The sequence below is a fragment of the Cynocephalus volans genome, chromosome 3 (genome assembly GCF_027409185.1).
Source record: "Cynocephalus volans isolate mCynVol1 chromosome 3, mCynVol1.pri, whole genome shotgun sequence".
Taxonomy (NCBI): domain Eukaryota; kingdom Metazoa; phylum Chordata; class Mammalia; order Dermoptera; family Cynocephalidae; genus Cynocephalus; species Cynocephalus volans.
Window position 1 is genome coordinate 98,998,389 of NC_084462.1, and position 27,685 is coordinate 99,026,073.

The 27,685-nt window shown below is 39.0% G+C and overlaps 1 protein-coding gene across 1 annotated transcript; it reads right to left on the bottom strand.

The window, feature by feature from the left end:
- Positions 1-9,776: 9,776 nt before the first annotated feature.
- TMCO5A (transmembrane and coiled-coil domains 5A) lies at positions 9,777-22,819 on the bottom strand. Its single transcript, XM_063090072.1, has 11 exons — positions 22,785-22,819; positions 21,607-21,756; positions 21,056-21,179; positions 20,643-20,693; positions 19,847-19,918; positions 17,076-17,132; positions 16,554-16,613; positions 16,054-16,118; positions 15,130-15,187; positions 13,343-13,383; positions 9,777-9,975 (listed from the first exon to the last, which is right to left on the bottom strand). The coding sequence occupies exons 1-11, from the start codon at positions 22,817-22,819 to the stop codon at positions 9,777-9,779; spliced, it is 912 nt and encodes a 303-aa protein (XP_062946142.1).
- Positions 22,820-27,685: the final 4,866 nt, after the last annotated feature.

Genomic DNA, 27,685 nt, shown 5'->3' on the forward strand with positions numbered 1-27,685 from the left:
CCGTCAAAAATTGAGGATCCATATTCTGATCAGTGATTGCTACTTCTGATATTAGAGGTACAGACACATAAGCAGGCAGCCACTGTTGCACTCCTTCCCACACTGTTGCAAGGCTCTCCCGCTTTGAATGAGTTGGCTTCCAGGGGATTTAAAGGGCCAGAACCCTTTTTAAATTCTCCTCTTATTCTCTGTCCCTTTATCTTAATTTTTTTTTTGTCCTTTTGGGAACTAAACATTTAAAGTCTAGGACATTCAAAAATAACCTCATATACAGAGGAACTAGAAAGTTACTGTGCATGCCCAGGAAGAGGTTCAGGCTCAAAAGACTTGAGAAGACCTTAAGTTTACATCTCAGGCTGATCTGGCACAGAGACAGTATACAAAAAATCAAAAATTAAAAAGAAAAACAAAAATCTGTTACTCAGAGTTACTACAATATATGATTCAAATGTTCAGTTTTCAAGAAAAAATCACAAGACATACAGAGAAATGGAAAAGTATGGCCCATTTAAATGAAAAAATGAAAAACCAGAAAAACAACAACAATAACAACAAAACCATCCTTTCTCAAGTATGTCTCAAAAAGACCAGATGGTGGACTTGCTAGACAAGCACTTTAAAACAACTGTCGAAAAGATGCTCAAGAACTGAAAAAATAGATGTGGAGAAAGTCAAGACAACAATGTATAAGCATAATGGAAATACCAATAAAGAAATAGGAAACTTAAAAAAAGTAAACTAAAGGAAATTTTGGAAATGAAAATTACAATACCTGAAATAAAAGATTCAAAGATAGGTTTGAACAGGCAGAAGAAAAACTTAGGGAAATTGAAGATAAGACAACTGAAATTATTGACTCTAAGGAAGAGAAACAAAAAAGATTAAAGAAATTGAACAGAACCTAAGGGACCTGTAGGATACCATCAATTATACCAACATACATGTTGTAGGAAAGATAAGAGAGAGGGAAAAGGGCAGAGAGATTATTTAGAGAAATGATGGCTGAAAACTTGCCAAATTTGATGAAAGACATGAATATAAACATCCAAGAAACTCAACAAAATCCAAGTAGGATGAACTCAAAGAGACCCACACTGAGACACATTATAATCAAAATGTCAAAAGCGAGAGGGGAAAAATCTTGAAAGCAGCAAGAGAGAAGTGACTGGCCATATACAAGGGGTCCTCAATAAGATTATCAATAGACTGCTCATCAGAAACTTTGTAAGTCAGAAGGCAGTGGACTGATACATTCAAAGTGCTAAAATTAAAACAGCAGCAACAACAACAAAACTGCCAATGAAGAATCCCATGTCTGGCAAAACTATCCTTCAAGAGTGAGAAAAATTAATATATTTTCAGATAAGCAAAAGCTGGGAGAATTTTGTACCACTAGGAATGCCCATAAGGAGTACTAAAAGGAAACACAGATTGAAATGAAAGAACACTAGACAGTAACTCGAAGCTGTATGAAGAAATAAAGATTTCAGGAAAGGTAAACACATGGGCAATTATAAAAGCTAGTGTTATTTTAACTCTTGTTTTTAGCTCCACCTTTTGTTTTTTATGTGATTTAAAAGAGACTAACACATTTTTTTTTAAAAAAGGGAGAGAACAGAACTGAGGTTACCAGAGGTGGGAAAGGGGGAGGAGAAGAAGTGTTAGCAAGAAATTGGTAGAGGAACACAAAAAGTGATTGCATTGTGTAATGCTGAATGCACTAATTATCCTGATTTGAACATCACATATTGCATACAGGTATTGATATTAAATGCTGTACCCCACAGATATATACAGTCAATTATGTTTCAATTAAAAAAAAAAAAACAACCTAGTATTACTGTAACTTTCGTTTGTAACTCCGCATTTTGCTTTTTATGTAGTTTATGAAATTAATGTATAAAAATTGTTATTTTATGTTTTTGGACACACAATATGAGCAGATGTAATTTTATGACATCAATAACTGGAAGGGGTGAAGATGAAGCTGTATAGAAGAAGAGTTTTTGTATGTTACTGAAGTTAAGCTGATATAAATTCAAATTACAGTGTTATTACTTGAGATTACCCATGATAACCACAAAAAAGTGCTATAGAATATACATAAAAGGAAATGAGAAGGGAATTAAACTATTTCACTAGAAAAAATTAACTAAATACAAACAAAGTCAGTAATGCAGGGAATGAGGATCAAAAAAGCTATAAGGCATATAGAAAACAAATATAAAATGACAGATGTCAGTCCCTTTTTGTAAGTAATTTATTTAAATGTAGACATATTAAACTCTCTAATTAAAAGACAGAGGTTGGAAGAACAGATTAAAAAACAAACAAACAGGATCCAACTATATTCTGTCTCAAGAGACTTACTTTAGATCCAGCAATACAAATAGTAAAAGAATGAAGAATATATTTTATGCAAATAGGTGAATGTGCTTAATATCACTAACCTGCATTTAAAAATGGTTAAGATGGTAAATTTTATGTTGTGTGTTTTTTAACCACAATAAAAAATGGTTTTTGGTTTGTGTTTTTTTTAAAAAAACACACCCTAGCAGATCATGTTTAGCTTCCCTCAGAAAGATCTTTATTCAATTATGTTTCATATTATGAAAATGCCTTTATTAGGGATTATCTTGACAGTTTTTAAGCAGAATATAATTACAGAGGATAATTACTAGGTTGGTTTGTATGGACATTTCTATATTAATTTAAATTTTATTTCTTGATTTTCTTCTTTGTGCAAGACATTCTTTCTCTTTAAAAGGATGTTTGAGAGATGGAACTGCCCTTCAAAATCTTTTATAACTCTGAGTTTCTATGATTTTGTGAGTTCTAGCTTCTAGTACTTGTTATATAAGTAACCTGAGGTAAGTCAATTAACTTCTCTGGGATCCAATTGTCTTCGTTGTTTTCTCTAGCTCCAAAGTTCTATAAATTTGGGAAGCTGAAGGAAGATAAATGCCTATTACTTTCTCTGTTGGACAATGGATTTCTTAAGTAGAAAAGGCTCAAACCAAGACATGTTAACTCTATAGACAATGTAATAAAATTTGGATTAATGTTGGGAAAGCTAATATGAATCAGTAAGAAATTGAGTTTCAGGATATTTTTGAAATAAATACAAACTCAAGAACATAATTTGACTTTAGAGAAGATAACAGAATAGCTGGGTAGAGTCCATGTTTCAATTAGCAGATAAGAAGCAAGGCAAAATTTCAGTCTATTCACATCGGAATGAATACAGATTATGAATTAAAGAAATCCAAGGTAATAACGGGTCACTATTCTGACATGAATTTGTTTTCATGGTTCTCTGAAATGTCTCTAGAGGCTAAAAGTCAACTTAGCTGTTTATTTTCCTAAAAATAGAATAAAAAAATTTTCAAGTTTTAAAAAAATTTCCTTAACATGGTGGAGTACAACATTTTTAATAGTATCTCTAGTACTTTAAAAAACTTACAGTGTATTTCTAGAATTCCAATTGAAATGTATAAATCTTCTGTGCTTTCGATGAGGGAAGATAGCACAAAATTAGACAGTTTTGGTTCATTTGCATTAAAATATTTTTTATAGGGCCGACTCCGTGCCTCACTGGGGAGAGTGTGGCACTGGGAGCGCAGCGGCACTGGGAGCGCTGAGGCCGCGGGTTCAGATCCTATATAGGAATGGCCGGTGCGCTCACTGGCTGAGCGGTGTGGATGACACCAAGCCAAGGGTTACGATCCCCTTACTGGTCACACACACACAAATATATATATATATATATATATATATATATATATATATATATATATATATATATATATATATTTTTTTTTTTACAATAGAGTATGGAATCCAATAATAAAACCCACAGAAAATCATTTTAATTTTACAAGAAAAATAAACACTACCCTTTCCTACAACCCCACAATTTAAATCTGGTAGGATTATTTTATAATATTCCACAGAGTTTGTCTCCTGTGTGGTAGAAAAGTGAGAGGGAGCTTTTCCTGACTCTTTTGAGAGAATGAAGAAGAAAGAAGGGAATGACGTGGAAGATTCTTCTATGATCTAGATGTCAGCAGTAGCCAGCATGCTCTTTGATACTTGCTAAGATTGTCTTGTCCTACCCCCCATTTCATGTTCTATTTGTTCTTTTCCTGAGGATTTCTGAAAATATTTTCTTCTATTTACTCCTCCATTCTGTAACTTATGGCTGTTATCTCTGATGCAGCATTGACTTGAGGTAACCTTTTCTTTACTCCCAAAATTTACTTGTAAGAGTGTCTTAGCTTGTTCCTGCTGCTATAACAAAATACCTTAGGCTGGGTAATTTAAAACAACAAAAAGTTCTCATAGTTCTGGAGGCTGGGCAGGCCCAGATTAAGGCGCTGGTAGATTCAGTGTCTGGTGAGGGTTGCTTTCTCTTCTAAGATGGCGCCTTGTTGCTGTGTCTCCACATGGTGGAAGAGTAGAAGAGCTTGTTTTATAAAGTTATTAATCCCATTTATGAGGGCTCTCCAGCCCTCATGACCTAATCTTCTCCCAAAGGCCCTATCTTTTAATAACATCACCTTGGTGGTTGTTTCAACGTAGGTTTTGGAGGCACACACATTCAAATCACAGCAAAGAAGCCACAACAGGCAACTAGTGGAGGCAGATATCTACAACTATGTGTGGTAGATTTTGCTGGAGATTGAAGTAACTGTAGGAGCATACGTTGCAGCACTGTTTAGAAAATATTCTAAAATTGAATATTAGCTTTTCTGGTCCTTTGAAAGTCTCTTGTGCATTTCCACCAACTTGGATTCCAGTGTCTCACCACGTCACTCAGCTTTCTTTCCTGCTTCTTCTCTCAGTGTCTCCCAGATGTGACAAAAATTCTTTCCTTTTTATTATGAAGAGTATTTTAGCTCTTGCACTTACTACAATGATGGACCTGAAGCACTTAGTGAAGTGCCTGGCACATGATAAGCTCCCAGTAAACGGATCATTATCACATCTGTTGCAAGAAGGCTAGGTGAGTGTCATGGCAAAACCCACACCATGCTCTTTCTGGGTCTGCTCAGCCACCTTCATGTATGTGGTAAAATGGTCAGGTGACTGTATAGGTAACTCCCAAACTTTGGTTTTGCTGAGTGAAAAATATAATCCAAGTAGGAGAGCTGAATGGTTCTGAGCAGTAATTTTTTTTCTTTATTATTATTATTTATTATTTAAGGCTGTGCAGAGGAAGAGGAAGGTAGATTGACAATAGACATGGGAGGAAAGACGACTTTGAAAAGAAAACATAAATATGACCAAGAGGAATTTGATCGTTTCTGCAGTGTGATGAGCAACATGCATTCTTCCTCCTCTCTGTGAAGCTTTATAGATGAGGATACTTCAAAAAGTTTATGGAAAGATTCATTGTATCTTTTGATTCTATTTTCCACAAACTTTTTGAAGTACTCTCGTATATATAAAATATTATTATAACTTAATATATGTAGCACTGTGGAATGAGATCTATTTTTGGCATTTATCAAAGTGTGGCATCCTGCTTCAAGGTAGACTTAGGTATAAAAACAGAGACTGTATAAAGAAATCTTTCTGCTCAGGATATATATTCTAAAGATTTTAGGCAGATTATAATTGTAGGTAGAGACTCAGCCCTTGAGACTGTGTACTCATATACTTTATCCTCTATGCTTTTGATGTTCAAATTGGCGTTAGCCTATGAACCTGTGAAAAATGCGACAGGATCTTGGTCCATTTGGTCTGCATCTAGCAGGGATATAATTTACATATGTAAGAGACTTTCTTCGCAGGAGATCCTGCATGCGTCAGGGAACAGTGCCCTCTACTGTTCACGAGGGGAACGTGCAGCAGTGGTCAAATCATAAGGGAGTCCACCACTCTAATTTGCCAAAGCAAGCTGCTCAGTCGTCTGCAATGATCAAGACACTGTTTGGAAAGCCATCTGCTGGCCTCTATATCCAGTCTCAGCTGTAAATATTCATCAGGAGAAGCAAGCCAGCCAGTCAACAGCAGCTTACCTCCCCTACACTTGTTCCTAAGCAGGCTCTAACCCCACACTACGTATAAATGTTTTCTCTTCAGTTTTCACTGCAAACACAGAAATCCCATCAGTTTTGCTCCTTATCAGAAATAATTTTTTAAACAGTAATTTCAACCGTTGAAGCTTGCCTTTAAAAGATCTCTGTTTCTGAGTATTATAAAATTAAAAAATTTAAGCCACTTTAAGGAAGCACAGTTAATAGCAGTGATGAAATAAAGACATATAAAATAGCAGCCATTCATTGTCAAAAGTTTACACTGGCAAGGGATCAATGATTTCTTTTCTTTTCTTTTCTCTTTCCTCCCTTCCTTCCTCCCTTTCTTTCCTTTCTTTTTAAATAAAAACATCTAAAATATCACAGGATCTCCTTCTACAGCAATAACGTTGCATGGTGAAAATTATTTTGCTGGCTTTCTCTGCCTTCTGGGACTAGTTTTTTTTTTGTTGTTTTTTGTTTTTTGTTTTTTTTTGCTGGCTTTCTTTACCTTCTGAACAGACACAGTGCTTTGTATTCTTACCCTCTGAAATTACATTAGGGGTATAACCCCACACAATGCAGTCAACATTTACCTTTAAACAACAAAAAGGGAAATTCTATGGATTTTAAGCTGGCATTAAGGAGTTGACTCCTCTACAATAACTTTTGAACTGTTTTCTCAGCATTATTCCACTTTGCTAAAGCAAAGAATATATAGTGGTAAATAATATTCATGAAAGGAAAAATTTCTTAAAAGTTTCTCTTAAAATAAATGAATCTAAAATCACAATGTGTGAAGGTACTTTTTCTTTGACGATTCCAAGTTCCAAATTCACTAGCGGGTGTGGGTTTCTTGCCCTACCACGGGGTGGGATGCTGGTAAAGGGGAGCCTGCCGTATCTTATCTTTCTCTTCTGTCAGGAATGAAGTCCAGTTTAACGCAGCACTGGCTGCCCAGTGGGAACAAACTGCCAGGTTCCACTGAATCCCAGGTTCACTCCCACTCGGCGCAGAAAGAAATGGTGTGCAAAATTCACTGGAAACTCTCAAGGCCTTGACATGATGTTGGGCATTTCCATTTAGGGTGATGAGGTGAGGAATGAGTAACTCAGAGTTATTTGTACTGAAGAATATGGGTGTTTGTGCATCACTCTAACAATTGTCAGGAGAGGAGAGTGTTTGGTCTTCTTAGAAGCCCGGAATTATGAATACTTCACCAATTGTAGACAAATAAACAGAGTAAGAAAGTTGCCTAATTTTCTGGTACTTCTATTTGGTTACTATCATTTAAAATAATTCACCTAGGATAGAAGATGCTTTCAGGCCTTCAGTAGAGAAATGGCTTTGTGGAAACATGGTCAGCTTGCCTAGTATGTAGCATGTCATTTTTCTTCTCAGTCTAGTGTGATCCATGCGTCTGGTGTCACCTCCCGTTTGAAATAGGTATGGGGAATTACTCCTTCCTCTGTTTTTCTATTATAGACTTAGTGTGTATGCATGTGATATTTCTCTCATCTTCTCAAGGACAGATATGATGTCTTTTGCTTTTATATCCCCAGCATTACACAGCTCAAGGGATTTAATGTTCTTTTTCCTTTCTCTTCTTTCCTCAAATCATGAGTAATATGAACTCATCATTCTGAGCAATAATTATGTTGAAATGTGGATGTGTGTGGATGTTGTCTAAAGGGCCAGTTAACAGCTTAGAAAACCCAGGTTTGACCACAAAAATCAATGGTGGCTCTAACACTGCCTTTTAGAAACTAATATTTCTCTTCTTCAGGGACAGAAATTCCAGAAGAGTATGAAAAGTTCCTGGAACAAAGGCGGGCACGTTGGAACCTAACTTGGAAGGTATCATCAAGCCATTTGTGTTCTGAGGGTTGAGTCTCTAGAGGGAAAATCTCCTGACTTCTATGGGGTGGATGTCCAGAGATGTGGCTGACTTCCCGGGCTGAAGGACTTCCTGGGGAGGCAAGGGTGAGGGAGGAAGAAACTAGAAGTGCTCTTGACCTTCTGGGAACTTGGCCCTGGAGCAGAGGGCTGGGCATGTGAACCAAAGATGTGCACCTTGAGTCTGGTGCTGGGATCCTAAGCATGGGGCACCTTTGGCTTCAGTTAACACTGTAGAGCAGGATCCACCTGTGTCAGCAAAACGCACAGGTGAACAAGGTCTTGAACTGCATATAAGGTAACCATATGTCCTGGTTCTCTGAAACAGTCCTGTATGATTTCTCTTGTCTTGGCATAATTATTAATAGTGTCCCTTTCTATTATCAAATATGTCTCAATTTGTACACTAATTTATTTGTTCACTTGTATAGACTACTTTTCAACAGTGACATCATGTGGCTTCAAGAAGCAATGGCAGTGGACCACAGAGTCTCAAGTTCATTCCTGGCTGGTGTGGAAGCCAGAATGACCCTCCCCTCCCCTTGGACTACAGAGCTGTCAAGGCTCCTGACCATTTAGGAGGGAGGGAGAGATTCAAGAGGGAGTTTGAATATATCCTGTTAATAAGGTATATAGGTGCTTCACCAATGTTAATTAGAAAAATAATGGGTGTGATTATATATAGGTTCCCCAAGTTTATAAAGCAGTTTATACCAGGCATATGCTATGTATTTTAGAATACTTGCTTACTTTAGCCCCAGAGACCTTATTATTTACATATTTCTTATATTGAGATCATTATAGTAGTTTTCCAGGAGCTCAATATATGATTGTGAGAAGTTATAATTTTTGCTGGTAGGAAGACACATAACGTGAGACACAGCTTTAAGAGTTTGTTTAATTGCTGGAGTTTAGTGATTAAGTGGACATCTACTTTTGCCTGCCTGGAATCCCTTCCCCCTTTTCTGGGGGCAGAGCCCTCTTTCCTGTGGGAAACACATTTTATATTGCTTAGGTGGGGCTGACTCCCTTCTCTCTTTTCTCTTTACTTCCTCAATCCCGTATCAAGGAGTTGGACATATGACTCAAGCTTGACCCATTGTAGGTAGTCTTCCTGTCCCTTTGGCCATACTGACTGTTGAATGGGGTAGGAAACTGACCCCGGCCATGCCAGTTTATGTGCTTCTCCAGACTTTACTGCTGGAGCTATTGGAAAAGACTATTTCATTCTGCTAAGGTTGCTAATCTGCTAGTATGGGATTTAGGGTGTTGGCAGCCATCTTGCCATTAAAAAGAGAACGGCCATCCAGGTGGAGGAGAAAAAGGGAGGAAGTCCTGATGACATTGTTTTGAGGCTTCTGGATCCAGCCTTTCCTGAAGTCCCCAGGTTTGTTCATAGACCTTCTATCACATATTTACATTTAAATATATAAATATGCATATTTGTATATTTGCTATAAACTAGCTTAAGTTAAGGCCACTTCGAACCTAAAAGTTCTAATATAAATAATGAAGATTTTTTTGTATTTCAAGGACCCAGTCTCTTAGATTTTTGAGATTCACCAGAATAATCGATCAACTCTAACTTTGCTTAGCATCTATATAATTCCCTAAATGGTTAAATTTGTTTACTATCAGGCACTATTCAGATTCGATAAATAGCCACAGAAACCTATTGACAGAGCTCTTTACTGGGCAAGGTTAATCCTGGAAAGATGACACGGACAGAAAAGGCAGTCAAGTAGGTAAACCTCAAGGGAAAAACTGAAGAAAACCTCTTCTCTCCATGCATCCCACCATCTCCTGTTCACCGGACTGGATCCCACTTGCCTTCTGTTGCTCAGGGGTGTTTCTTGGGGGTCAGTGGGGTAACATGTCCTCTGTCTCAAGTGTAAGAAATGGAAAGAAGAAGCATCTTAGCTTCCACAAAATGTCCCTGCTCAGTATCTTGGGCAGTACGTTGATGAAGAGATCTGGATTTATAAAACTTAAATGGAAAAACATGTAGCCCAGCAGTCTGAAGAAAAATAGGGTGGTGAAAAAGAAATAGCAAAAAATCCTGAAAAGAGAAAGCCAAGAAACTGTTAACCAGTGGTTAGGAAGCGTGGAACAAAATAAGAGCTCATACCTGCATGCATGTCTGGCTCCTTCTTGGAATTCAGATGTCTCCTGTGAATTGTCACCTCCTTTCCTGAGGACCCTTTATAAAGGCCGCCCCTTCCCACATGCCGGCCTGCGGTGATTCCCTCTCCATCACCGTATTTCCTTTGCAGCATTTGTCATTGTCTACAATAGTCTTGTTCCCTTATTTTTTGTTTTGTTTACTTTCGTTTCCATTTTTGCAAATTGTTTTCCAAAGTAGTTGCGTCAACGTGTACCCCGCTGGCAAGCTAGACGTTTCTGTGAATCCACATCCTTTCCAACACTTGATATGATCAGAGTTTTAAAATTTTGCTGATCAAATGGGTGTAAAGTAATATCTCATTATAGTCTTGATTTGCATTTTCCTGGTGAACAAGGATGCTGAACATCTGTTCACAGGTTTATTGGTCCTAGTGTTTCCTCTTGCCCATTTATCTAGTAGGCAGTTTGGGCTTTTCTTATTTATTTGTAGAAGTTCTTTATATGTTCTTGATATCGATCCTTTTCCATTGTGTGTATTGTTATATACTCTCCCAACTTTGTAACTTTCACTTGCTCTAAGGTGTTAAAGGACAAAAGTTTTTAATTTTAGTAAGGCCTAGTTTGTCAACATTTTCTTTAATTAGAGTCAATTCTTTCTGTGTCCTGTTTAAAAAATCATCCTCTACCCTAAGGCCTAAAAGATACTCATATGTTATATTCAATGTTTGTGGTAGTTTTAAAGTATGTCCACAAATTGTTACTGCTCCCTTCAAGAGACTCCCCTGCATTGGAATGTGGACTGGACTTAATGACTCACTTCTAAAGATAGAATATGCTGGAAGTCCCAGTGTGTGGCTTCCTAGACCATCATAAAACATTGCACTTCCTCCTTACTACGTGGAAGAAGCCAGCTGTCATGTGGTAAGGACACTCCAGCAGCCCTACAGAGAAGTCCATGTGAGGAGGAACTGAGACCTACTGCCAGTACCAGAAAAAGCTTGCCAGATGTGTAAGTTACCTTGCAAATAGAACCTCCAGCTCCTCACCAGCCTCATGATGACTGCAACTTTGGTCAATAGCTTAACTGAAATCTCATGACACACCCTGGGCTAGAATCACTTAGCTGAGCAGATCTCAGATTTCTGACCCACAGAAACTGTGAGATAATAAATGTTTGTTGTTCGAAACCACTAAGTTTTGGGACAATTTATTATGCACCAAAAGATAAATAATACAGAGTTTTAAAGGTTTTTTTTTTTTTTTTTTTTTTTTTACATTTAACACATCTGGGCTTGCATTTTGTATATATTGTATATTGTGATCCAATTTCATACACAGATTTTTTTTTCTACTATCGATAACCATTTTTTCCTGCTGTTTTTATTGAACATTTCTCCCTTTTCCCTCTGACGTGCAATCTCTGTCACATATTAAAGTTCTCTATGTGTGCTGTTTCTGAGCTCTTTGTTCTATTCCACTCATCAAGTGTCCTATTCCTGTGCCAATGTCACACTATTGTAATTACCGGTGTCATAGTAAGTCCTGATATATGGAAGGGCATATTCCTCATTTGCTGCTCTAATTTAAAATTGTCCAGGTTATTCTCAGCCCTTCACTCTTCCATATAAAGTATATTTTAGAATCACTTTAATTCCATAAAAAAAAACAAAAACAAAAACAAAAAAACAAACAAAAAAACATTTTAGGGACTTTTATTGGAACTGAATTGAATCTATTAACCATTTGGAGACAATTGATATCTTTATGGTATTAAGGTTTTCTATTCATGATCATGGTATTTTTCTTCTTTCATTCATGTTATCTTGAATATTTCCTAATAAATTTCTGTAAACTATCTTACGGTGGACTTGATTTTATCTTTAACTGATGAATTATTTAGCCCTTGTGTTTTAAATGTGATTTGCATATGCAAACTTCCACCATTTCCCTACATAGCTGTGCTGGGTCACCTTTTGCTTCAGGAAAAATTCACTGCCCTTCACTCTCCAGTCGAAAACATCCCCTTCCCCACTAGTTTCTTCAAGTTTTCCTCTAGAGTTGATTTTGGTGACCAGAGCTAAAATTCATTCTAGTATAGCATCTTGGTCAGAATTAGAATCAAAAGCCTTTTACAAACCTCTTCCCACCACACTCCCTGAAGCTGGATATGATATTTATGACAAGGTTCTGGGATCACGTACCCAGGAAAAATCTTAGGAATAACTTAATTTTCTTTTCTTTGAGTTAGTGCCCAATATACCAGAGCCCCACAAGATGTTGGAGCAGAATAAGAGGAAAGACATTTGTAGTTTGACATGATGAGCTAGACTTGCAGGAGGTCTTTTGTCTTTCTGGATATCAACTCCTTTTAAGGCAGACAGTCCTTATCCTAGGAGTCCACACAAGCGATTCCATGATGGGCACTGGTGTCAGAGCATAAGAGAGTAGCCTAAGAGTTCTGGGGAAAAATCTGCTAGTCGTTTCAGGAAGTATTTGGGGATACTGAAATATGTAATAATTCGTTTATCTGGTATGAAGGGGTATTCTCCTTAAGCGAGTTTTCCAGACAATTGGAGCTGACCTTTAAGCACTGATAATTTTAACCATTTTGATGGAACTTTCTAAATCATATTTCATACCACTTTGAATATATGTTTCTTTATGCCTTCTTAAACAGATTATATTGAACATAATTTGACCTTTTCTTGAAAATGTAGGGGCTTCATGAATACAAATTTTACTTTGCTATCACGGTGATTCCCTCAGGACTAATATCCACTCAGGTGTTTGAATCTTGAGTTCTTATTCAGTTTAGCAAGTATTTTTGATCAATTATTACATGTTGGATACTGTTAGGTGCTCTTTTTTACAATCATTTTCTCTCTCTTCTGTCTGCTGTTAGGCAATGGTATATTTGCAGCTAGAAATTCTCTCTACATTTCTAATCTTCTGATGCTACTGGAACACCAAAATGCTTAAGCTAATTCAAATTGTTAAAGGGAAAGGGAATACATATGAGATTTACTGCATTTCTTTCAGCCGATCAGGTCTTGTTTTTCATTACCAATAGGCTGTTGGCTTCCAATACTGGGCAATTGAGATTATTAATTGCCATTGGACAAGTAAATCATAACATTAGAACTAGAAACGTGGTCAATGACACCAGTTGGCTGATTCGACTCTGTGTGTATGTGTTTGTACGCATGTACAAGGTTCAATTCGTCTAGACTAGGTTCTCTGGCAGGATGGCGAAGCAGAGCTCCCAGTTTCCCAGGAATTTTATTTGAAGATATTTTACTTACCTTTTACCAAACAGTATTGCTTTCTTTGGGATAGAATTACTCTGAGAGAAGAAGAAAGGACACTGATAAATAAGCAATTTCTGGAAGCTGTCATCACTGTCAAATAATATTCAGTGAACCATTAGTTAACTTATATTTAGTTAACATTTCACAAACTCTTTTCATATGCATGAGCAAATGTAATTTTAAAAGACAAAAGTTTTTTATGTATTTATTAATATTATTGTTATTTTCCTTAGTTTTTTGTATATTGACATGAATAAGCTGAGAGACAGAAAGGTAAAGTATGTGGCCCAAGGTCACAGCTAGAAAGCCAGGCCTGGAGCCTGGGTCCTCTGACCCCATGTTTGGCTCTCCACCGTACCATTCCACCATCTACTCAGCCAGTGACTCTTACAGGAGCTTACAGGCTGTGAAGACCACACAAACACACCTTAAGAGATAAGTTTGAAAAGCTATAAAAATCTAAAGATGCGAAACTATCTTGGATTCCTGTGGCATCTCTCTTTCAAAATATTTTCTCAGTTATTTCATTGCCCTTTTAACTTTCTTGTGAGATAAAAAGGAAGAGTAATTATGACCACATTTTAGAGCTGTGGAAATGAGGCTCACAGAATTGGAATTAGAAACCTTCTGGATTACAAATTTGGCTCTCTAGCTCGAGTGAGATTAAGTGGTGTGCCAGACAGGTGCTCAGGCAGCCTCTCTATAAAGTTGCTCACGTGTTACTAGATCTTGGAACCACTATGGCACTCTGATGAGCCCGAAGAAGGCAACTCTATTCCTTCTCTGATAGGTGGTTAGAAGGGACACTTAGAAAAGCCACTCGGGATAGACGGTAGGACACATCAGGGAGCATTCCATGCTTGGTTCTAGAGAGATGGGTCCAGTTAATTTTAGGAGTTTTTGTTTGCTGAGTAGAATATGCAAGTTTGGGCACCACAATGTCTTATTCAGAACAATGAGAACGGTGGACATGGTCTAACATGCGTCCAAACATCTGCATGACCCCAGGACAACGGTCAATCATTGATATTTGCTTTTAAGGAAGATGAGATCTCCTTTCTGAGATTATTAAGACCGTTTATCCTGACTACATAAAATTTCTTGCGATGTTCAGCCTTGTCTCTAAATTCAATATAAATTTAAAAATTAAAGTCCAACAAAAGCTTATCTTTTTGCTCTATATGCTTGCTGCCACAAGACATCAAGCAGGACAAGAGAACTGGTGCTCTACATCTAATTGTCCTGTCCCCTTCAGATCTCTGTATGTGTGCTGGTGGCTTCATGATGCCAAGTAAACAGACACTGAAGCTGTATTATAAAGAAGTTTCCTATGTTTTAACTCACAGGCCAACTCTGGTTAGATGGTGACAGATGCCTGGTGTACTGGGTTGTGAAAGATTCAGAACAATATTGGGCGTATCAAGAAATAGTACTGTGATTGCAGGAGGTAGGAGGGGTGGTGTATGTGCCATGCATTGGCCTCTTTTCTATAGAATGTACCCTCAGTTAATGTTCCTTCTTCACTCCATTCTGGATTCTTTTAGGTCTTAGGCTAATTTCTTTGAGAACCTGCTATTTGTATGGCTGTAAGAGAGGGAACCTGATTTTTGCTTAGCATCTTGTTTATTTAGTTTTGGAATGTTTTTGAATTATAGCTGGTACTATTTTTGGAAAATACACATGGGAAGATTGGGTATCTGTTTGGTGGCTTATAGTTTCTTGGAAACTGCTTTGAAAGGCAATGACACTAAGAAAAGCTGAAGAAGGAATAAAGTGCCTACCTCATTGTTTTGGCTGTTACACTCTTTTCCTGCAGACTTCATGCTCAAGACTTTTGACCTGAGGGCAAAGAATCAAGACACGGATTGGATAAAGTATACTTAAATATTCATACTACATGATGGTTATTTAACCTTCATACTAGCAAGGATCTTGGGAGACTTGAAGGTGTCCGTTAGGAGCGAGAACCTCCAAGTCCTGCAACAATGGATTCTAGGCTACAGTGTGTACTTGGCCTATTTAGGGGAAGTATGTGGTTGTGGTCTCTTGTTCTTGAACCCAAGATTCCAGAATATTTAATAAATAGATATATTTCTTGATTGAGTTAAAATTTAACTTACAAAGAGTGTCAAGAAATGGGGGTGAGGTTGTCGACATTTAGACTCAAGCTCAGTATTTTCTTGGGGGGGGCTTTTCTTTGATCATTTCTAATTTTTATTGTTTATAATTCAATACAGTGTACAGTTCTGAGTTTCATACTAAGGTAGCTGTAATATGTGTCTAGATATTAGTTTTATGCCTTTCCCATATGGTTGGATTTCTGTTTTTGGCAGAAGAGAAGGTGATATTAGTTTTAAGGACTTTTCTGTGAAATATAAAGAATGTGCTACTTATTAGGGTGCCTGACCACTAACCCTTTTTAAAGCATACGTTCCTGCTCTTAATAGATACCCAAATGATTGGCAATGTGATAAAATTATGGAGGGAGATGTGTTTCTGCAGTCTTCTAGAAAGGACGAAGACTGAAAATTTAAAGTTGGTGTCGTCTGGCAGGAGTCAACTGGATCACTAACAGATGGGAAGGAAATGTGGTGTTGGGGCTCATTCAGTTCTGGATAGGAGCTGGTATGAGAAATGTTCACTGTGACTTGGGCTGCGATGGAGTTACCCCCAAAACCAGGATGTTCCTGTTTGCCAGCGCTTACACTTCTCTCTCGAGGAACCGAGTCTCTAGTTCTTCTTCTACCTTCCTCAGAGTTTCCTGGTACTTCTTAAAAGAGAAATAAAGGAGGCCACCATGACTATTTAGAAGTTTTATGATTTTTTCAGCAGAACAAGCACTTATTGCTACACTGTAGCGTGGACGCTTGGTGTCCTCTCCTTTCACAGACCCTGTCCCACCACTACTCCTGACTTCTCATCACGCCTCACCAGCAGGTAGCTTTCTGGGAATAACTGGGATTATAAAAAGCAGAAGTGCTCATTTTTAATTTAGAGCACAGAGATTGGGAGACAAGGGAAATAATTACTGGGGAGTCAAAGGACAATAGAGTGATATTGGTCTTGGGTTGCTGATGTCCTTAGTCTCTTGATAGGGCCACCTTGAAGTGTTGAAATGATTCTAGACAGTATTCTTGGAAAGGTCCAGTTCTAGTTCATCCTGTACTTAACAAACCCTTTGTATCCCTGTCCTGAGCAGCTGTACCTTTATGCAGAGGGCTTGATCTTCACAGAGCTGGGTCACAAATGCACAGTCCTTCATTATCTGGGAAACCAAAATTCAGTCTTCAATTTCTCTCAATAAATGGCCATAAGAACCAAAAAGTACTTGTTTCTTTCTGTGTCCAAGATCCTAAATGTTGTGTCCTAATTGTTCTAAATATTGTTTTTTTCTCTACATATAAGCTCATTTCCTTTTTTGAGGATAAACAAACCATAGTTTTCAGTCCATGTGGGAATTATTTGGGGGGCAGTTGAGAGAGGAATAGATACTAATATGTGAAGGATACAGACTATAGAATGTATCCTGTAAAAAAATGTTAAAAAGAAGGTAACCTAGGGGATTGTATTCATCTTCCTTTTCTTTATCCCTTCCCCAGCCTCATGGTGGTCCTGGCTCTGGATCCTTATCATAAGACAAATCATTTGAGGAATGTATTAGATGGTCTGACTGAGGTTCAAGTTTCCCTTTCTTGGGGAGAAGTAACATTGAAGTCCCTGTCGTTACCTTGACCAGCTCCTTCTCTTGGTCTGCACAGGCAGCTTCCAGCTGTTGTAACTTAACCTACAGAAAGGAAAGGAGAGCAGCAACGCAGCAAGGTGAACACCGTGCAGGAATGGAATGCTGTCTTGAAGCTTATCTCACAGGCTGCTGAAGAGCATCAGGGCCACGATTTCAGGTGTCTTTTTTTCAGCTTTTTGTAGCTGCTTGGTGAACCTGCTCTTCTATTCTCTTGAACTCTTAGCATTCACGTGGTGCTGTCTTCACCTCTAAACATCAAGTCTTACCTTCCTTCTCTTGCTTAACTATTTCTCTTACGAATAATATCAGTTTTGACAAACTTCACTTTTTCTTTCTCTTTTATATAGTCAGTCAGAATCCAAGCCACTTGCTCATCTCTTTCTCCCTCTCTGTGTTCCTTTCTCCCTCTTTTCTTACCTTAAGTATTTGGTGAAAAACTGTTATGGATCAGCCTCACTGCTGGAGTGAAGCGGGGGTAGTGGTAACAAGGTTAACAGGCTCCCCCCTCACAGAGCAGACATTCTAGTTGGGGGACATAACAAACACGTCAACATGACAATAGTATGAAGGAAATGAAAGGAGATTATGTCAAAGAGACAGTGATGGTGGTGGTGGTGTGAGAGGTGATGGTAGGTGGTTGGCGAAGACCTCTCTGATGAGATGATACTTAGGCTGAAATGTAAATGATCCATGTTCACCAAACGGAAACTTGGAAGAAATGTGTTCCCTGGGGAAGTTATATCAAGGGCCAAGACCATGAAGCGCACACATGTGTGTGCGAAGAAGTTCTGTGGCTGGAGCATAGGGGCAATGGTAGGAAGGAGTTGAGAAGAGCAATGGCTGACAGGGACAAGGTTATGTATGGTCTTGTGGCTCCCAGAAAGAGTGTGAGTCATTATTCTCACTGCAGTGAGAGGACAGGAGAGAGCTTGAACTGTAGAGAGACCATCTGGTTTGTGTTCTTAAAAAGTGGTCTTTTCTATATGGGAGATGGATTGTGTGGGAGTAAGAATAGAAGCAGAGAGGTAAGTTAGGAGGCAAATTCAGTTGTCCAGGTGAGAGGTTGATGTGGCTTGCACAAGGGTGGTAGTGGCAGTAGTAGGCAGGGAGGAGCAGGTGCATCTGGGATGGATTCTGGAGGCAAAGCATACATGACCACCTTCCCTCTGTTTTCAGCTCTCTTGTTCCCACTTTCATTGAGGTGCCATTATTTAACATCTGGACTCTTCTAACAGTTACTCCTCCCTCCAATCAATCTCATCAAGAGCCAGTCAGTCAAATGTTCTAAAAACTACAGTTTCAAGCCAATGGTATGAGTCACACGGGGTTGAAGCAGGCACCCCATTAAGCTGCTGAGCTGATTACTGCATGCTAGAGGAACAAGAGCAAAAGAGATGCTGTGTATTTCATAGAATTAGAGATACCACCTGAGAATTCTACAAAACAGGTGGGCAAAGAAAGTTGCTCCAAGGGTTAATAACACTCTAGAACGCCTTAGGACCATGCTGACTGCTGTCAGCAAAATAATGGCCATTGCCCGGCCATATGCTGGGGCTCTGTGTCTGTCAGCTCTGCTCACCTGACATGGTCTGTACAGCCAGACTTCAAGTGCCACCACTCAGTTCTAGCTGGGTTTAACTTCAGGAAACCCTGTTTTCCTCCTGACCACTGCACTTACATGGTAAGCATAGTCAACAGCCTTCAAATCCCTTGTTGGTCTTAACTGTAATTTCTTCCCAACGTATACCAGGCTCCTGATTTCTTTCTTTCCAGATAAGTTTCCTGGATGAGAACAGCCAATCAAGATTACTTGGTGGCTTTGGACTTTCTGTTTCTGTGGCCACCAATACTAAATTGGCCAGCAGAAGATAGGGGAGAAATTCTCTATACTTTCATTTCCTGTTTCTATTTTCAGTGTATCCATATCTTCAGATAGAGGCACAGCAAAGTGTGAGCTTTAGAAGGTAAAGAGAAATTAGATAAAGCAAAGACGAAGATGTAATTCTGGAGAAATTGTCAAGAAAGAATTTTATCTGTTCTCTGAATTTTAAAAAGTTTCTAATTCTTGGTTTTGTTTTTTTTTTTTTTTTTGATCATATACGTTGTGTTCGGCCCAGGTTCTTAGCTCTGGAACACAATCAGAGAAGTCATAAGCACTGTATGATATGCTTGCCAGGTTGAGGTCACTAAATACCCAAGCAAATAATCGAATGAATTCTTTTCTGGAATGGAATCAATGACGGGGCGTGGAAATTGTCCCACACTCACTAGACATACAAATCCTCTTTCTGCCTCAATGAATTCATATATGCACCTTAGTTAGACTTCTAAATGATCACTTTAAAATTAGTGACTTTTTGATGTTTCAGCCATTCAAAAAAGGAAAGCGTATTTTATATACCTGATCTCATTTAATCCTCAAAATGAGGCTTGTGGGAGTGATTAAATTACCCAACTTCACAGACCAAATTAAGTGCTGGGGCCAGGATTTAAACTAGGGACTTCAATGTCTCAAATGTTATATGATACATTTTTGTCCTGTTCTACCAAATAGAAGAGAGAACAAATATTTGGCTTCAGAGTGAAATTCCTTACTAGGGGTAGAGGAGAATTCAGGACCCAGTGGCTCTGGCTTAAACCTGACATGGGCAAAAACAGGAAAGAATTTATCCCAACTTGGGCAATTGTTTCCAACATGATGGCTTGTTTCCTTGGTCATGTAGCCCAAATCCATTCAAGACTGCTTTTTCATTTACCTTGGACTCTTCTGAGATTCCATCTAGGTTGTCTTGTCCACATTTGGTTATCTTTTGTGATTTCCTTGTAAGCTACAGTTTCAAATAAAAAATACAATTCAAATAAAAATACAGTAAATAAAAAACATAGGAGGCAAAGACATTCTGCGGTGGGTAGGGGTCAGTAACTATGGCCTTGACAAAAGCTCCCAGGAGAGGGTCCTTTGGTAGCTACTTGGTGCCCTGTGGAAACAGCTTTGTTCTGCCTCTGTCTTCTCACTCGTTTTGGCCTTCAAAGCTGGAGTCTATTCAAGACAGGAATAATTCACTGAGACCCTGATTCTTGCTGAGTTGCTGAGGGCTGCAGGCATGGGTCACAGAATAGGGTTATCATAGACAGTTTACTTCATCCTGAGGATGGGTTGAAGTGGAGGAATGTCTAGACAGGGAAAAGGGAATCCTTGGGATTAAGTTGGCAGTTGTTTTAAGTCTGTTGAAAACAAAATGAATCTCTCCCCGCAAGGTCTCAGTCAATCACTTCAACAGTGTCTGTTGGAATCCATCTTCCTGTGATAGAATGAGGAACCCATAGGATCCCTGAATACCTCATCCACTCCTTTGACCTCATACTTGCAGAGAAAATCCATGGAATTTTGGTCCTGAGCCTCAGCCTCAGGAGAGTGGATCAGACAGTGGCGTCTCCTCCCAGCATGCGCCTCTCTGACATGTGGGCTCCCCTGTGGTCACTTTCCCTCTATTGCCTCCCTGATAAATGGGGTGCTGTGGGACACTAGAGAGCACAAGAGTCTCACCCCACCTTTCGCTGAAGTTCTGTTATACTGTGGACCAGAGTCTTATTCTTCCTTTCCTGTGGAGAGAAAGAAGCAGAGTGTAAGTCTGCGTCTGTGCACCTCATCTGTTCTTATTCAGCTGTTTTTCGTCCATTTCATCCCAGCAATCTTTCCTTGCATTAAGCTCTACCTTATTTGCTTACTGTAATGTAAATAGTGAGATCAAATCATAGGGATACAGATGTCCACCTGCGGGGCTTCCCAATATTAAACATCACCAAAGAAACCCTGCCCTCCACACATCCCCTTCCATGTATGGTCACATTTGAGGTGACTGACTGCCTTTGTCTGTAAAAAGTTGGACTAAACTTATCTGACAGATGATGGACAGGATGAGGAATGAAACCTATGAAATGGCTCCTCCCTGCTTCTTGCTTACAAGTCTGGTTGTTTCTTCTTCCAGCTCCTGCAAGGCTCTTTCCCTTTCCATGGTGGTACAGTTCTCCTTCTCCCACTCCTCATCTTCTGCCAGGTCCCCCTTCTGAGTGATCTCACTTTCCAGTCTGAATGACACAAGCACACTCCATGAGGACCCGTGATTGGCAGTTTCAGAACTGATAAAACACAGATGTCAGTTTTAAGCATACTTCAATGACAGTACACATGAATCTCAAGCTGGAATCCCTTCTTTCCCGGATCCATAGAATGAGAATCAATTCAAAGTCATGAAAGTAAGATCCCCCTGATTCCCAAGCCAAACATCCCAATGTTCTCTCAACTCAGGTAAGTAATATCTAGTCTTTTAAGAATCTATTTGAAACTTGCTAAGTTTCAGCATTCAAGACACAGAGAAATTCCAAAGAATGAAGAAGACATTTTTGCTGCACAAGATATAGGTCTCTAGAGCAAACAGGACAATTCAGTTTTGTCTCTTCTCCTCCCCCCCTTCCTTTGCACTGGGACCTTCCCTCATGAAACCCTAATACTCACCTCTGAATCTCATCTTCTTTCTCATGGATTTTGAAAAGCAGTTCCTGATTTGCCTCATCTATTCTCTGCATATCCCTTTCAAGGTCCATGTTCAAACTGATAATGTTCTTCTTTGACTGTGACAATCTTGAGATTTCCATTTTCTCTGACCTGTAGACTCAGCCCCCCAAATGAACAAGGGCCAGTTATCTTCAGATCAATATTCATCGGGCCAATGGGGACAATATAGAAGTCATGTGGTTCATTAACCTTGCTTTTTCTGGGAGCATACCTTTTTTTTTTTTTTTTTTCATTCTTGAGAAATTATATTTCTTAATTGTGCTCTATAATTTGCTGCATTAATTCTCAACTCAGTCAGCAAGGGAGGTCTTTCCCAAGCTTTCTGCTTCAAAATGTTCCTTATAATGGTGCCCCTTCACTCTGGTACCATGAGAAGCTTTTCTTCCTTTCAGCCCCTTGCATTGGAGAGAAGTGTTTCTCTTGACAATCTTACATATATTTTTTACAAACATGTTCATGCAATACACTTTTATGGGGTAAATTTATCTAGGCACCTGACACATCACTTCTGGTTGCACCTGGCTTTCTGCAGAGCCGCAAGAGGTTTCCACCAGCACGGTAGGGCTTCAATCTTTCCCTCCCTCCTCCCACCTCAACACTTCTCCTCCACTTGTGTACTACAAAGTTTGAGTTTCTACCATGAGAGTCATCCCTTTGAGCACTCACAGATATGCTCAAGGCATAGATTTCAAGAATGCAAACATCTTCTTTGAAGTAAATTTGAATAAAGTAATGGTAACTCTAGTCTACAAAGGGTACCTGGCACATGGAAGGCTCCCAATAAACTTTTCTTTTTCTCATATGTAAATTAATTCATTGGTTTGTCTTTGAATTACTTAACCAGGAGTAGGGTAGTGAGACACAGAGACTTTGGTTTTGGGTAGGAATGAGGGATGATATTGGAAAATAAAGTTTATCTTGGAAAGGTAGCTTGGATGCGGCATTTACAATAGTTATCACTTTAGGAGGGCATGAGGTACTTGCAGTAGAGTGTAGTGGGGAGTGGGTGGATGGGAGTAAAAGGGGAGAGGGAGACTAAAAGATGAGGGAAGCTATCAATAGCAAACCCAATTCACACTTAGTGCCTGATGTGGCTTTTCTTAATCATGATTACTTACTCATAATCTAGCTGGTATTCCTTGTTTTCGTCCATTGTAGAGTCCCTAAAATGCAGCAGAGATGTATCTAATGAGTTGGGAAAATGGGTCCATTTATGAAGCACAGAGTAATGAGCCAAGTGTCTCCCCAAAATAGAACCAAACTAAGTTAACTTGTGTCCTCCCTCCAACCCCCATATTTTGGCCATAACAAAACTCAGCCCTCTGATTCTTCTGCGCATGATTTGATTATGCCTCAGTAAGGAACAGTGAGAATACAAGGATAATGCTAGCAAATTCAATCTATGTCCTGCTAGCAGATATATTCAAAGATGGTTTACCAATATAAAACCCTTTGGAAATTTATACAAGATAATAGGAAGAAATAGATGTTATCAATTGATGTGAAGTTCTTTTTTGCTGTAGGCCCAGTCGCTTTTCTTAAGGCCCCATGGGCATGGATGTAGGTATATAACTGCCTTGAAAAGTAATCTCTGCTCTCTAGCCTGACCTTTGCAAGAATCTCCATATATTAAAATCTTTAGTAGTAGACAAGGCTTAGAAAACCATACAGAACTATTTGGCTCTTTGCCCTTTAGTTTCCTCTTTTTCTCTATTTTTTCTACAAACTCTACCTCCCTTCTCATGTGTATTGTCTTCCTGATCCTGCCCTAGTCAATTAGCTTCTGAAGAGTCCAACCTTTCCCACTGGAGCCATCCAGTAGAATCTCTGAACCTTCCAAGGGGTCGTGACTCTGCTATGACATAGGACGGGTGGGGCAGCCTGTCACAGTGGGGTGTGTGGCAATGGTTCCTCATCATTCGTGAAGAGTTTAGGGCCCCCATCAATGTGTGGGTTTCATGGCCGATTCTGACCTAAGCAGCTGTAGGTTCAATGGATCTGATTTCTGAGCAGTATGAAGGGGCAGTCCCTGTCTTTTATTTCTCTGGCAGATAGAGCTCCCTTCCTGCCCAAGTCTGGCTAAAATGGTAATTGTGGTTCCTGTGGCCAGTACTCTGATCCCATCACTTAGCCAACTAACTACTCATTTATTCCACAAATATTGAAACACTGATAGAGCACTGAAGCAGTAGGGAGAAAGAGCAAAACAGTCCAAAGCCCTTGCTCTCAAAGTTTACGTTTTAAAGCTTGTGTGTGGGGAGGGGGAGGGTAACACAATAAGATGAATAAGTAAATTTTAATTGGCATCATAAAAGAGGAGAATGCTGTGAAGAAACACAAACAGGTGAAGGGGATAGGAGGAAATGTGGTGTGTCTGTGTGTGTGTGTGTGTGTGGGAGGGAGGTTGTTGCAAATTTAAATTGGGTGGTGCAGAGAAAGCAGCTGAGCATTCCCAGACCTGGAAGTGAGGTGTAGATGTGTTAAGAGGCCTGGTGGACAAGGCAAGACCTTGGGTTGTTCTAAGGTGGACACAGAGTCCAGCAGATCCAGGAGCAGCAAAAGGTAACATGAAGAGCCGAAGTGTTCCTGCAATTCCTCATGGTTACATAGCTTTTCCCTCCACCTGCCACCATCCTGGGAAAGAAGAGAGCTCTGGAGAGGAAGAATCTCCTTAAAAGACTGAGAAGTTACCCAAAAGAAGTTTTTAAATTGGAAAAATTTGTGACATCTCAGATAGACTCCATTGAGTCTTTTCTGCCAACTTTAGGAATAGGAGGGGGAAGGAAAGATAGGAACAATTGCAGAATATAAGGAATATATTTCTGCATACCTGAGTGTGTGTATATTTTGACCATATTCTGCACAGTTTCAAACTTTTTTGTATGTGCAAGTCATGGAAACCTGTGAAGTTTCAGATCTCTGCTTAATAAGGACCATATTGAGTTGATTTGTGAGCCAGAGTGGCTTCTTAACATACTGTAGTTTCTAACAAACTATTTGTAAAATTAATGGCCTCTGATGACCCCCATTACCACCTCCCTTCTTCCTGAAAGGAGGCATTTCATTGCTTTATGAAGCTGTACACAGAAGAGTAATTAAGTAACAATTCAGGCCAATGGCCTCTCCCAGGAATTAATGGTAGGGAGAGTTCATTAACCCCAGCTGGTATAGCTTCTCCAGGAAATGCCCTGGACCAAGGTTATCGCAGTCGTTAATGGATGTTATAGGGACTTCAACAGGGATAAAAAATAAAGCTCTATCTCCTTCCTGGGGAGTTTTTCTCCTTGAGGGGCTACCAAAGGCAAGCTGGTAGAGTAGCAGGGCCCTAGCCTTGCCGCGTGTGTGGGATGAGGACAGCAGATTGCTATCAATGGGAATTGTTAAATCAAGGTAAAAAGAGGGCCTTGGGGGCAGATTAAGGTCTTTGATATAAGCCTTCCTGCTATTGGGGAAATGGCTTGATTAACACCCAGTGCAGCTTTAGAGCAGCTGTTTTTGCCTTGTTAACTTTTGTATGCCCTGCCCTGTCCCTAGCAGGAGATTCATTGAGAGACATCTCACGTCCTGCTCCTTTGGTGCCAGGAACGCTGCTGCCTTTGTGTGGAAGTCTATTGTGAAAGCACCTGCTTGGTTTCCGGGCTGGACATTCAGGCTGTGTAGCTGGGCCTTTGCTTTCCTGCTGCCGGGGGACTGGCTGGGTACTTGAGCCCTGCCTGAATGGAAGCTTCCCCGGGCTCTGGCCCCTCCGCTGCCTCAGAGGGATGGAGAATGATTTCTTCTGCTCACCTTGCTGTCCTCACTTCAAACTTTGCAAATTCTTCTTGGATATTTTTGTTAGTGAGCCTGGTTTTAAGGTTCATAGCCAGGCAAGGCCGTAGAACCTCATTTCAGTTCACTGTTTTTCCAGTACACACTCAGATATGCTATTTTCCTTATGTTTATTCTTAGTGACTATTTCTGTACAAACTTTAGGCTCATTAAATCTCTTTGATATGAGTTTTGGAGTGACACACACACTCATACACAAATCTCTTTTTACCTCCTTTGTTAAATTTACATCTAAGTATTTAATTTTTTTGTTGCTACTATAAATGAGATTGTTTTCTTAATTTTCTGTTTGGGTAGTCTGTTATTAGTATACAGAACTGCGACTGATTTTTTGTATGTTGATTTTGTATTCTGTAACTTAGCTCATTTACCAGTTCTAACAGTTTCTTAGGGGACTCTTCAGGGTTTTCTGTATATAAGATCATGTTCTCAGCATCATGGAGTCAGTTTTACTTCTTCCTTTCCTATTCAAATGCTTTTTGTTTCATTCTCCTGCATAATTGTTCAGCTAGGACTTCCAGTACTATGTTGAATAGAAGTGGTGAGAGTGGACATCCTTGTCTTGTCCCTGATCTTAGAGGAAAAGCTTTCAACTTTTCACCATTGAGAATGATGTTAGCTATGGATTTGTCAAATATGGTCTTTACCGTGTTGTGGTACATTCCCCCCATACCCAATATGCTGAGAATTTTTATTAGGAAGTGGTGTTAAGTTTTGTCAAATGCTTTTTCTGTACCTATTGAGATGATCATATGATTTTTATCATTCATTTTGTTAATATTTGTATCATATTTATTGATTTGCATGTGTTGAACCATCCTTGAATCCTAGGAATAAATCCCACTTGATCATGGGAAATGATTCTTTGACTATGTTCCTGAATTCAGTTTGCTAATATTTTGCTAAGGAGTTTTGCATCTAAATTCATCAGGGATATTGGCCTGTAATTTTCTTTCCTTGCAGTATCCTTATCTGGCTTTGGTATCAGGGTAATGCTAGCCCTGTAAAATAAGTTTGGAAGTATTCCCTCTGCTTCAGTTTTTTGGAAGAGTTTGAGAAGATCTGGTATTCTTTAAATGTCTGGTAAAATTCAGCAGTGAAGCCATTCGGTCCTGGGCTTTTCTTTGATGGGAGACTTTGTATTACTGAATTAATCTCCTTACTCATTATTGGTCTATTCAGATTTTCTGTTTCTTCATGATTCAGTCTTTATAGGCTATATACGTCTTGGAAATTATCCATTTCTTCTAAGTTATTCAAGTAGTTGGTGTGTAATCGTTTATAGGAGTTTCTTATAATCCTTTGCATTCTGGTGGTATCGGTTGTAATGTTTCCTATTTCATTTCTGATCTTATTTACTTGAGTAGCCTCTCTTTTTATTCTAGTTAGTCTAGCTAAGGGTTTGTTGATTTTTTTCTATTGTTTTTCTAGTCTCTATTTCATTTATTTCTGCTCTGATCTTTCTTATCTCCTTTCTGCTAATTTTGGTCTTAGTTTGTTCTTCTTTTTCTAGTTCTTTGAGGTCTAATGTTAGATTACTTATTTGTAATCTTTCTTCTTTTGTGATATAGGTGTTTATTAGTATAAATTTACTTCTTAGGACTGCTTTTACTGCATCACATATGTTTTGGTATATAGTGTTTCCATTTTCATTTGTCGCAGGTATTTTTCGATTTCCTTTTTTATTTCTTCTGTGACCTATTGGTTGTTTAAAAACAGTTTATTAAAAAAAAATTTTAAAATTTTACAATTTTTATTGAATCGTGATTGATTATACATATTTTGGGGGTTCAATGTGGACATATGTTGATCAAATTAATATTACTATTATACATATTGTTACAAATCATACTTTATTCTTTAAGCCCCCTTGTCTAATCTCTCCCCATCCCCCTCTCCTTCTCCCTCTCCCCTCTAATTACCCTAGATTTCTTCTCTTCTTCTGAAAGAATAATGGTTACTCAGTTGATTTGTTGCCTAGATGATCTGTCCAATGCTGAGAGGTGTATTCAGATCCCCCAATATTATCATAGAGCAGGTCCTTCTTCTGTCACTCTGGAATGGGCTTTGTAGAGGGGATACATTCTCTTCTTTTCTTTATCTATGCTGGTGACTCTGTTTGTGTCAATGCCCTCCAGTGGCTGGCAGACGATCTGTGTGGTGGTTGTGGCATCTAGCCACTTTCACGGCA

Bases quoted from the DNA above. Each gene is read 5' to 3' on its own strand.
- TMCO5A (XM_063090072.1), bottom strand. From the start codon at position 22,819: ATGGACGAAAACAAGGAATACCAGCTAGATTATGA. The intron at 17,133-19,846 runs GTAAATGAAAAA...TCCTTTCTGTAG, and splicing joins GAATCTCAGAAGAGTCCAAG to GTTAAGTTACAACAGCTGGA. The intron at 13,384-15,129 runs GTAGGCACTTTA...TTCTTCTCTCAG, and splicing joins GTAACAGCCAAAACAATGAG to AGTAATTCTATCCCAAAGAA.